The sequence below is a fragment of the Corella eumyota genome, chromosome 4, assembly GCF_963082875.1.
Source record: "Corella eumyota chromosome 4, kaCorEumy4.1, whole genome shotgun sequence".
NCBI classification, from domain to species: Eukaryota; Metazoa; Chordata; class Ascidiacea; order Phlebobranchia; family Corellidae; genus Corella; species Corella eumyota.
The window spans coordinates 15,720,759-15,733,336 of NC_137493.1; the positions used below are offsets into that span (position 1 = coordinate 15,720,759).

Below are 12,578 nucleotides of genomic sequence, written 5' to 3' on the forward strand. Positions count from 1 at the left end.
AACCATGTCATTGCTAGCGCCAAGGCAAAATAAATACGGAAAATGCTGGCAAAATATTGGTTTAAAAATCTGGCAATTAATATAATAAATAAATACATCTATAACGATTTTTAAATATAGTTTTTAACAGAAATTCATTTTTAGACTTTTAAAATTTGCATATTTTGGAAAAACGCAATTCGTAACATTCATAAATAAAAAGGAAACTATGTTAAAAAAAGTGTGTACTTGACCCCGTGTTAAACAGTAGGACTACAGACCAATACAATAAGAATTGGCGCCCTATAAACAATCTGCATTATGCAAGTAATTCCGTGTATTTGTTTTTTGAGGCAAACTGGTTCCGTAGTTTGCTGATAAGCGGTCGCCACTTCACACTTTTCACTCTTTCATCCAATTAGCTTTTAACGGCAGATTACTGAGTTATGTTACGAGCCTATCCATACACTGTAACGGCGACGCCAAGTCGCCAAGGTAGCATCGTTCACATGCCCGTATCTCTGCACCCAGGTGCTGAGGCGCCAGCCAGTCTAGAGCGAAGCGTTGTACACACCTAACTGCCCACAACCCGTATACGAAACTTCGTTTTGTTTTCTCCTTTCTACGACCGCGGGTTTTGAGCCCAGGTGTGTTATGCCGACTTGCTGGCGCTGGTCTGTAGCGATTTTACAAAGCGAAGGACTCTCTCGCGCACGTGCATATACAGAACGAGTAAACGGAGATAAAACAATCGCGCGCGTTCTCTCGTCATAATAGAACAATGCGATTAGCGACGTCCCGGAGAAAAAGGCGCGAGCGGTTCGTCGACTATATAAGTCCGAGTACAAGAAAGTTTCAGCATATTACAACTCAAACCAGCGAGCTATCATTATTTACTTTTAACGCTAACTGTGTAAACTTAACAAGAAAAATGGTCAAAGCAACAGTTCAAGGTAGAAAATCTCAAGACATCAAATCTAGTCAATCAACAATTCGAAAAAGCAGCGAGGAGTGTCAATTATTAAACAAACTCCGATCCATCTTACCAGCAGTGTCAGAAAACGGCAAGGACATCTCGACCTTGGACATTATGCAGCATGCTATTTTCTACATCCACGACCTTAGCGATATGCTAGGAAAGTCAAAAGACACAGAGGTCGAATCTTCCGAGTCGGATGAGGAAAAAGAAAATAAAGCCGACCACAGCGACATTGAAATGTTCTCGGTAACTGAAGTGTACAACGGCGGGGTTAGCCAGCAGTTCAACCCCGCGTGTCAAGTCGCTCGTCTCCCTACTCCAGTTTGTTGAAAACATCGAAGCTTCAAACTACCCAAAATGGGGTTATTTCAACGCTAATTCAAGTTAATTAAGTAACTGAAGGGAGCAAATTTAATCTAAAGGGCTGAGGGTGATTCCAGCAATTCCAAATCCAGTTGAGGGATGAGGTTTACAAAGAGCCAATAGACAAGTAGTCTATCCGTGGGCGAAAAGGGCTTCGCGTTTTTAAAATTATTTTCTTGTGCCTTATGTGATTTTGTGTTTTTACTTTTGATCGCATTTCGCAAGTAATTCTAATGTCTAATGTTTAATAAAAAAATGTGAAAATCTTAATCAACTTTGTGCTTTTTTAATTTAAAAAAATTAGAAAGAATTAGTTTAATAAAAATAGGCAAAAAACAAACAAAAGCGATTTATAAAAGTTCTGCTTTAAATACAAAAAGCTTTTTAATAAAAATAAATATTCAATAGACAAAAATCCTAATAAAAAGTATAAAAGAAATGTTGTTAATTAACATAACAACAAACATAAATAATTAAAAACTTAAACAAAGAAATCCCAATAGACAGATTTTTTAACAAAAGCTAATTTATAAAAAATAAAAATGACAAAAGATGTGCCACCAAAAAATTACACAACTTTTAATTAAAAGTATAACAAACGAAATAACTTTGTAGAAACTCTAAACATGGTGTCAAAGAAAAATCGAATTTCGAAATTAATTACGACCCGGTCGGTGGCTTTCGATTCAGATTAACGTCGCCAGTAAAAGTTTCTTTGCCAGACAGCCAGGCGCCTTGGCACCTGCATCTATAAAACTTCGCTCTCTTTTTCGAAAATCGTGATGAAATCAGCTGGCTCAAGCCGTTATTTACGTTTCCAACCACTGTGCGATCAATAAAGCATCGATTGTCGCTTAATTATGGCCAATTGATTCTGGAATTTTAATCAATAGCTGGTGCTTAATAATCGTATTTTTGTCATTTCAGAAATCTTTGGTATTATTGATATCTGACCGCCCAAAAAAGCAAATATCTCTGAACAATATATAGTTAGTTTTTGCCCATTTTTAAAGAGTAAATTTATAAAAGTTAGATAAAAAGAATAATTTTTTTTAGTTTGTCCTTTTGGAGTAAATATACATTTGTAAAAATTCAATCAACAAACAACTAAATTAAAAATGTTTTTTTTCTGTTTTATATTTAAACAAGCGATTATGATTTCGTGTTGTCCAAATTCAAATTCTCGTAGGCTTGAATCGAATGTAAATTTATTTGTACAGAATGTTGTGGTCCTATAAAAACACAGATGTAAGTAGTAAGGAAAGTCAGCCTGCTCTTGGGCCAACTGTTGCTACAAGAAAAGGACTTAGGAATTCTTACCATCTGGATTCACTTAAAATGATGAGTTGTCATACTTTTCCATTCGTTCTAACTACAAATATATAAATGTAATATTCGAATTTTAAGTTTTGATATCACAAGAATATAAGAATAAAATCAATTTGTCTCGCTGTTCGCTGCGTTAATAGATAATCGTAACTCCTTCTCATAAGAGAAAGAAAGAGACAAAGGAGGAGGAAAAACGTGGAGCGCTATGATGTAAGGGCACAAACAAACCGACAGACTAGCTGGCGTCTGTACGCACCTGGGTCGCCGTTACAAACATGTGTGGTGCTGTAACTTTACTACAGAATGCCGCGATTTTACTGGGTAACCGGTGCGCTGGTAATTGAAGTACAGGCTTTCAAAACATTATTAAAAAGATAGCTTTATAGTAACACCGTTTGAACAGGGGTGCTAACTCACAGTACACCTGCATTAAATTATTGCGCTAACTGATTAACCTATAACGCCCAAAATTTAGGTTTTTATCCTTATTTAAAGCCATGAGGCCTACAATCAAGTGAAAACAAACTACAGGTCCATATTAAGTGGTGTTTACTTAACGGAAAGTGCTTTTAATCGGATGTTTTTTGTAAAAATCACTTTCCATTTTTTTTTACCTTTCAAATAATTTTAATTTTAAGAAATAATCTTAGGCCGCATTTGTTTTAAATGAGTCAAACAAAAGCGATATTATTCAAAGGAGGTAATGGCCACCACTTACCCATCAATCAACTAAACCCGCGCTAACTCTGTGTTAGTTTATAATTCGACTTTCCCCAAAAAGCAAACCAATTGAAAATCCGATCTTGCCTTGCCCGCCGTCGTGGCGACGAGCGTTCAGAAATAAATAGAAATCGGGATTGGCCACAAATAACGGTGCGGGCAGACAGCCAGGCGCCGTACAACACCTGTAGGTAAATAAGCAAAGCCGAAAAGTTTACGGCAATACGAATGAAAGAAACGTATACGAAGAGGCCCCGTCATTGCGGAGCTAATGTGATTAAGAGCTATTTGACATGTTTCTTTAAACAGCGAATAATTAGTACTTTTGTGTCACTTTATCATCGTTTAGACGGTTTTGTTACAATGCCTATCAAAAGCGATTAGGCGACAGCAAAAATATAGCAAAAAACAACAAAATTTCGCGACAAATTTATCGCTAAATCTAACGTAATGTTGTCCGGGTTAAGTCGCGTTATCCATTTTGAAAAGGAAGTTCTAATAATAATACACAAAGTAGTTTCCCGTCCTGGCGCCATGCTTAACTGTATTTGGATTAATAGATTTACATAAACGGCGTGAATTACACAATAATTGATGCCTATTTTCGCATACCTGTAAAACTAAACAAAAACAAGGCTGATTGATATTTCAGCAGGCCTGCTGGTAGTCGCATGGGAACCAAAACTCGCGTTTTTAGCTTTTTTAAGTTTGTTAATAAGCAAAGTTAGGCTAATATTGAATCGCCTGTTTTTATTGCTATTTAACCACGAAGGGCAGATGGTATACGGCTGGGAAAATCGCTAAGACATCGGTGTGAAATGTCAGCAACGCTTGCTGGTTAACAGCCCTTGTTTCCTTTTCAATTTTAACTCAACACTAGTTGTTATTGAAATGCGACGTTTGTTATAACGCGCCCATGCGTTAACTCTTTAATTGATTTCGAACCTTGGCGCGAATACGTCATTGTCGGAAGCCGATGACGTATCCGCTCCAGTTTAGAATTTAATAAGTTAATTAAATTCTAGTTAGCCGTTTAAAATAAGGACAACATTTCTAGCGGAAATTTTTAATTATCCAAACAAAAAAACGACAAAAAATCCGACCGAATTGTGTATTTAACATTTTTAAAAGCAATTATTAAAATACACAACGCTTAAAACCTAATTAAAATACAATTTTTAATTAAAATATAATTCAAATATTTATTTAAAATAATATTACAGGCTATTAATCAACTTATTATGTCACTTAAGCCGCTTGTTGTATAATATTTATGTCACATAATCGGATTTGTTAAACTTTTTCTCGTTTTTCAAACCTCGGTTGTTTTAATTATTAATATTCTTGTTTAATAACACATCTAAAATGTTATGATAAGAAAATACTAAATTATTAATATAGATGGTTTAGAAATGTAATAGTATTTAAATAAACCAAAACCGTTTTAATTATTTATTACTTTTTAGAATTTTTAAAGGTTTAAATTTAACTATTTAATCTATAAATAAATATTAAAACTTTATACTTACAGTATTAGCCAAAACGCTTTTAATTATTTATATATTTTTAGGATTTCTAAAAGTTAAATTTAACTGTTTGATCCATTACTTAAAATAAAATTTTAAAGTATATTTTTAGACCAGTAAAATTTACATATTTTTGCTTTTAAATATAAATATAGTTATTTATTTTAAATTCAATATGACTGATTTTACTTTAGATACAATATTCTTGATGTTTAACTTTTGAAGTTTAATGGACATCCGTTTTAAATTATTTTTAATATGATTCAAGTCTAAGAAAACTGAAATCTACAATTAAAAAAGCGGTCTTAGCCTTTAAAAATCAATTCATGGTCAGATGGGAGTTATATGAATAGAAGACACAGATAATAAAGTTAAAACAATTTGCTGAGCATGGTCTTAACGACTAGTAATTCAGCCCATTGGGACAGGAGGTTTAACAGTCTGGGCGTCTCCCGGGGCCGTAAATAAGGCGTGGGAACGGTGACTACTTACAATTTAACGCGCAGGTGACGAATTGGGAAATTAAATTCCCAGCAACTACGTCACTAGGTTATTTTTTATGAGTCGTGACGTAGTAAGCTGTGACGTAAATTATTTAATCGTGACTTAAAAACCTAATCTTCTTGTTTAAGTCAATAATTTCTGTTTTTAAGTCGAATTAAGATGGGTGGGGGGTTTGCATTACCAGCGATTCGAGATTGTAATTGCATGGATTATTTTAGAGTTTACTCTGTGTTTATTCTGGCAAATTGACTTAAATATAATGAGAATAAATACAATGCATTATTATTATTATTATTATGAGTGGAATTTGATATGCTATTATTTGATCGCATTGGTTTTTAGTTACACAAACGTCAGATTTTTCAATTGTTTACATATCTTATTTTTCTTGAAAAAACGACGACGCAAAATACCAATTGTTCGGCTAATTCAGCGTTACAATCTTATCAAAGAATACCTAAAAGCGACGGCCCTTGTTTATCAAAGCATTTTAATGAGCAAAAAGCAATCGCAAATTGGCAATTCAACTGGATTCATGAGACGCATGAACCCACGAAGCGACAGTTTTTTTGTAAACTGGTTTTTGATTTCTAGCTCTGGCGCCGTAGCCTGAATTGTGGACAATTTTGGCCCTCAGATTTAATAGCAAAACGCAAGTAAATAACCGTTTAGCCTATCCGCTGGCTCTACCAACCGTGGGAAATTAATCGTTGGCTAGTGTGAGGCAGCTGCAAGGCGTATGGGAACTAAAACTAGTCGCGTGCTTTGGCTGCTTTGTTTTTATAACTCGTTGTATTTTAAATTGTTTTAACTTGGTCATAATATTTTGTATGCGACAACTAGCTCGTGTGTCAATTTATGTTAAATAATTTTTTGCTATCTGATAGTGGGATGCCATCAATCAAATATTCTGCTGTGTGTTAGTGTGTTTTAATAGAATGTTAATTGGCCACCCAAAATATAAATAATATTGTCAAAATTAAAATTTTTTTTTATTTAAAAAGTTAAGATATAACAAGACTAGAAGAAATTTTCAATTATTCGGACAAAAAATTCGCCTGAATTGTGTTTTAATTTTTATTAAGGCATATATTAAAATACTCAATTATTAAAATTTAATTAAAATATATTAAAGTCCAAGATATATTATGGAAAAAAATTTAGGCAAACTTAAAAAAAACATTTTTTTTAGTTTAAAAATAAATATTTAAATTTATCCCAAAAATTACAATTTTACAAATTCAAAATACTAATTTACAGAGTTTGTAATATTTTAAACAAAACCCTCAAAATTATGCAAGACAATGTGTCAAAAAAGGAAACGAAATTCCCGCCAATTTCCCTAGCGGGGTTCTCCCAAAATTCAACCTTAAAATAAAGTCTGACTATCACCTGTTAGTTTAATATCAAACCAGTCCTTAAGACGAAATTTAAGCTTAAGTAAAAGGTGACCATATCAAGTTAACGGTCTTGTTTACGCCGTAATAATTGTTATATTATGACATCATAAATACAGAAGCAGATGTTCTGCCTATGAGAACAATTTTCTAAAATTTATAAAAGGAAAAATCAATTAAAAGTAAATTGACGACCTGTTGTGCAATGGCGGTATGTTAATTAATATTAGGATGTCGTAAATTAAATATTGCAGTTTCTAATTTATTTTACCCGTATTATAAACAATTAAAAAATACAAACTGAATTTTACAATAAAAATTTTCCATAAAAAATTACAAAAATTAAAATTTAAAAAAACTGGAATTTGCGCGCCAAAATTTTTCCAAATTAAGACGTTACATCTAAGTAAACGTAACTGTACTTCGGGTCAAAGATTGCGCCATATCTCGATCAATTGAAACATATGTCTATCAACAAATATTATGCCAGATAACGAATAAAACGATTAAATAAACTCTGGGTAGACAGGTTCCTTATTTAGGTATTTCTAGAGGCAGATGCTACTCGTATGGGAAAATAGGATTGGTTGTATTTACATTTCTTGATGTTCAGCCTCGGTTAAATTATGGTTAAGATTAATTTAACAACGCGATTTGAATAATGGGGAAATTTGGATTTTTAATTTTGACAGAAGTAGCCGTGAAATGGACTTGAAATCTTGCGAAGTTAAACCAGTTTAAGTCGACGATGTGGATTAACTAAAAATCGATAACCCCTGGCGCTTTTTTAACAAGCAAAACAGCGTTTGCGTATTCACTTTCTCACGACCTACACAACAAAAACAAATAGACCATGGTCATAAAAGTGACCACTGCCGCTTGTAATCGTAACTTACGATATAATTCAAAGAATAATGAACTAAAAGGTGCCCAGAGACTGGGGATTTCAGGGCATTACTGTTATATGTGTACTCTGTCGAACTCTTAAAAACACTCCCCCTCGTACACTTTCTAATTCAACGCACAATACGTCAAGGGCAATAAAGCAATAATTTGTCGAGCTACCGGACGTGTTTGTATTTTGAATTGGCCCTTAACGTGGACATATGACTTTATAATACTGTAATGCCTTGTACGTTAATATATAGATTTTAAATGTAAGGGGTCATTTTAAACCTAACATTAATATTAACTTAATAACAAATAATTTTATATTAAGATTTGTCTTGTGAAAGTTAGCACGTCTATGTTACATTTAACAAACTGCTGCTACATTTGACTTTTAAAATTCCAGGAAAGATAAATAAATTAAATCATATTTTATCGTTTTCGTAAAGTATTTACTTGTTTATTTACCCAAATTTGGCCACCATACCATTGCTATCAATACTTCAACTTTAAAACCGAGATTTCGAAATTATCAAAACATTAAATTTGTGTTAGGGTGGTTTATATGCTTTTAGGCAACGCTAATAACCAAGATAGGCCCGTTAACACCCAGGAATTACACAAAACCTAGATTAAATCGACATCAGATTTCTTAAGTGCACTTAATAACGTTCAAGAATTAATATGACGTTAACATGTCAAAGGTATAACCTTAGAACACCTTTTAATCTGTTTCGTAATATGTCTGTTAATCTTTGCTTAATCTGTAGACGAGTCATCGAATCAAAGTTAAGTTAATGTAAATAAAGATTTATTCTCTGCATACCGCTAGAAAGTAAGGCACTAAACGGTGAATGTCATCAAAAATCAAGCTCAGTATAAGAAGAAAAGAAAACAAACAACACAAGAGTAATATTATGTACAATATAAACACAGAATATTTACAGATACACATATTTACATATCAACAAGTCGGCTATAACAATTGTTCTTTATATACAGAGCCGGACTTGCTGAAAAATTTGGCAACTAAACACGTATTTGATCCAAAGGCTTTAACAATAGGCACATGGATTGCATTTAAGGCACATGGAATGCGTTTGTATGTCGTGGTTAGGGCACAGGGCACAAAAAATTCAAAAATTTCGACTCCATTTTGAATTTTTGGAAGGACTTTTTTTCTTGAACAGAAAACTCCCCATTTAAGCTTTGCCTTCTGTGTGACGTAAGTATTACGTAATCATGACGTAGTTTGGGTGAGGTTTAGATTTATTCACGAGATATTCTTGATGTAATTCGCGATTCAGTTGACATCGTCTGAAAAGGAGAGAAAATTGTTTAAAAAATAATCAAATAAAAATAAAATAAATTTCAAATTTAACAAAATATTTTTATTTAAAAATAAATCCCCATTTTTTTAAGTTATTAATTTTGCAATTAAAAAACTTAAAAACAAATAAACAATCTTTCTGTTAACTTACCACGTTAGTAACATCTCTAAACGACATATTTCTTGCATTATTCGCTGCTGTTTGATTGATATTTGTAAATGGATAAGGTTTTGGTGTATTAGGTTGATCTTCCTCTAACATTTTGTGTAATTCGTTAATATAATCCACTGCACGTAGAACAATGTCCAAGCTTGAGACTGGTTTTGATTGGCAGGCTGGGATTACTTCGCCAAGTTTTTTGTAAAGATTTCTGCAAAGAAAAAATAAATTTAGAAATCTGAAAATCCAATTTTTTAAACTTAATTTAAATATAGTCTAGCAAAAACTAAACCTATGAAGTTTATAAAGCGTTTTAAAATTAAATTTACCTTAATTCTTGACGTTCTTTCAGTTTCTTGCTTTGAATAGGCGACTGTTGAGTTGTCGGCTTAGTTTTAGTAATACAGTTGTCTCTGCTTGCTAATGTATTAAGGTTCTGACCTTTATAATATTTTGCATTTGTTGAAAGTTTTGTTGGGCTGCTTGCTTTTACCATTTTGTAGATTTTTACTTGCTAAGTTGCTTTAATATGATGATCAAGTAACTGATGTTATGAACATATGTCTAACTTACAATCCAGCATCTGTCTATATAGAGGCCTGTTCCTTTTTTCCCTTCGCTTTCGCTTCTCTCACTTTTTCGACTCTCTTTTTTTTGCCGAATCGTAAATCGCAAGGGAATTAAATTCTCAGCCGCTTGTCAAATAGACAACGAAATTCGCGATCAAAATAAATAACTGCTACAACTAATACGCCCTTTGCAGTACAATCTATAATCAATTATATCAGAACGTCGTTGTAAATTTCGCGGGGCCGTCTGAAGTCCCGGTAACTTCAAAGAATTACCGATGTAAATCGGAAATTTATTAAGAATTATTACTACTATACATTTGTCCTCGACCTACAGCCGGACATAAAGATTATTTAATGTTATTAAAAGACATTTGATTAATATAGTAATAACACAATAGTATTACTAATAAACTTATATTAAAATCGCAACGGGTGATGTTATGCGATTAATTTAAAAACTTTAGCATAATCCTAAGTAAAATACTTCAAACCAGGCCCTTAAAACTTAAGATTACTTAATTAGTTTAAGTATTTTAGAAGACAGGGCAGCCCCTGTTTCAGTTAATAAAGTGTGTACTCAGCTTAAATTGATAGAAGCCTGTTTCAATACGTTTTTAAACAGTTGTAAAAACAGTTTTCCAGGCCTGTTACCCAGTCATATGTTAGTTAAAAACATTATGGGTAGCTATAATCCAATATGCACAGTTTATAAGCCAATATAAAGCTTAATTTATACAAAAATGTATGTTAATAAAACCCATCCTTTAAAATATAATAATTTACTTACCTATTTCATCTTTGAAATTCTAGAATTACGGATACCTAAAAAACAAAATTAAAATTGTAACAAATGTTTTACTAAGGCCAACACCAAAGATATTTTAATAAAAATTCCATAACATAAAAGAAAATATTTAAAACACGTTAAGGCCATATGTTAACCAATGTTTCAGGTTCTTTGTTCAACTTTAATGAAGGGAGTTATACCGAAATGTTATTGTGTAAAGGGGTCGAAAGTCGCCCGCTTTTATTGTTACGTCACAAACATATGTAATACAAGCGGGCGGCATCTTTTAATCACGGACAGGGTTGTAAATGAAATAACTAGGAAACTGTAAACTGCCGTTTTTTTTAATAAAAGTCTGTTTTAAGGTCGTTTGATGCAACATTTGGAATTCGTAACTTCCTACAACCGTTGAACGTTTATTTTACAGCCTCCCATGGGAAGTGGTATCTTATTAGGTCGAAAGGAAGTCGTCTTTACCGGAAAATTTAGGATGTGGTAAAATTTTTAACGCCATTTGTTTTTTGCGGTTTTATCGGTTAAAATACTTTCTAAAATATTTATATTCAAGACGTCCGCCATATCTTAACAATAATGAATATTAAAGCAAAATTGAAACATCATTTTTGGCCCTTTTTAAAACATTTAAAGCCTGAAAAAAAACTTTCAATTTTAGTTTGAAAATACCTTATTTTAAAATACACACTTGAATGTTTGTTTACCAAAACTTATAATTTTGCAAGGTGAACAGGGGACGTAATCCTTATCCATCAAGTAAACGCCTTTGTCACATTTATTACTCGGGAACTGGTAACACGTTGCTTCCCACGAAACATAGAGGTACCCGCCCGAAATTCGGTGTACTACAAACAAAAGTGCAACTATTTTGGGCCCATAAAACACAATTAACAATTCCTTTTGTAGATAATTAACTTGCAAAACGGAAACAAGCAATATATTAAAAGTTTTCGTTGATTTTTAAAAGCGAAAATCCTGTTGTGCTGGTTCTAAATAGCCTTATGTTTTGTGACTGTTTTTTGAATACCGTTTTAACAATTACCATTGAAAAATATGTTAACAAAGATGTTATAGGCGCCATACTGCCTGAAAATTCGCAGCCTAATTGGCTAGTTTACATTTTTCAAGGTTTCATGTGGTTGTGATTATTTTCTTAAGGGGTTAAGTCTATTTTTATACCGCACTGAAAGTTGACCTTTCGAATATTCTAGTTTCGCTAATGGGTATATAGCCAGTAAATCAGGCTTTAAAAAAAGAAAGCAGCAGTTTTCAGTAATAATGTTGGCGCTAGGACATTTTTTTGGTGTTTACAAAATAACCAAAGATATATAGACGGCTGCCGATGGTAAAAAAATGACAAAAAGTAGAGCTTTAAAGGCTAACCTTACATAGGCTTTTACTATTTTGAAGCAAAGTAATATACAATACAAAAAGGATTTTTAGTTTTTTTTTGAAATGACTAATAAAGCTCTTTATTTACGCCGAACCCATATTACTTTTATACTTTAAAAATTCCAAAATTCGACGAAATGGGATATAAAACTGTCAACAGAAATAAACTATAAAAATTCCAGTTAATAAATTCTTACAGTTGGCCTAAATTTATTATAATGTGATGCTAGATTTATATCTTCATCAAACAAACCTTTAATTAAAATGTGTAAGGAGTCAATTTAAATATTAAATTTATTTTTTTTAGTGTTTAAAAACTAATTTAAAAAATTTTAAAATTAGAAAATAAAAAATTCGCCCAACGTGGGGCTCGAACCCACGACCGTTGGATTAAGAGTCCAACGCTCTACCGACTGAGCTAGCCGGGCGACGCTTACAAGCGAGCGAAAAACGGTTGGTATTCAAATGAAAACAAAACATGGCACCTGCTAAATAAACAAAAACATAAAAATGTGTAAAAAAGGCCAAAAAAACAAAGAAAAAATGGTAACAAACAAATTAAAAATAGGAAATATGTATTTAAAAAGCATTTCAATTTTCAAAACAACATGTAATTTAATTTTAATTGGTTCAAAAA

General features: G+C 32.5%; 2 protein-coding genes and 1 non-coding gene across 3 annotated transcripts; 1 reads left to right on the plus strand and 2 right to left on the minus strand.

The window, feature by feature from the left end:
• Positions 1 to 745: 745 nt before the first annotated feature.
• Positions 746 to 1,591, plus strand: LOC145750515 (uncharacterized). Its single transcript, XM_082566569.1, has one exon. The coding sequence runs from the start codon at positions 761 to 763 to the stop codon at positions 1,286 to 1,288; it is 528 nt and encodes a 175-aa protein (XP_082422695.1). The 5' UTR covers positions 746 to 760; the 3' UTR covers positions 1,289 to 1,591.
• Positions 1,592 to 8,485: 6,894 nt separating this feature from the next.
• LOC145751012 (uncharacterized) lies at positions 8,486 to 9,743 on the minus strand. The gene is made up of 3 exons (XM_082567080.1): positions 9,505 to 9,743; positions 9,167 to 9,386; positions 8,486 to 9,002 (listed from the first exon to the last, which is right to left on the minus strand). Exons 1-3 carry the CDS (start codon positions 9,669 to 9,671, stop codon positions 8,955 to 8,957), a joined length of 435 nt encoding a protein of 144 aa, XP_082423206.1. The 5' UTR covers positions 9,672 to 9,743; the 3' UTR covers positions 8,486 to 8,954.
• A 2,553-nt stretch (positions 9,744 to 12,296) lies between these two features.
• Trnak-cuu (transfer RNA lysine (anticodon CUU)) lies at positions 12,297 to 12,369 on the minus strand. The gene has a single exon. It is a non-coding gene; the product is annotated as a tRNA-Lys (tRNA).
• Between the last annotated feature and the right edge of the window lie 209 nt (positions 12,370 to 12,578).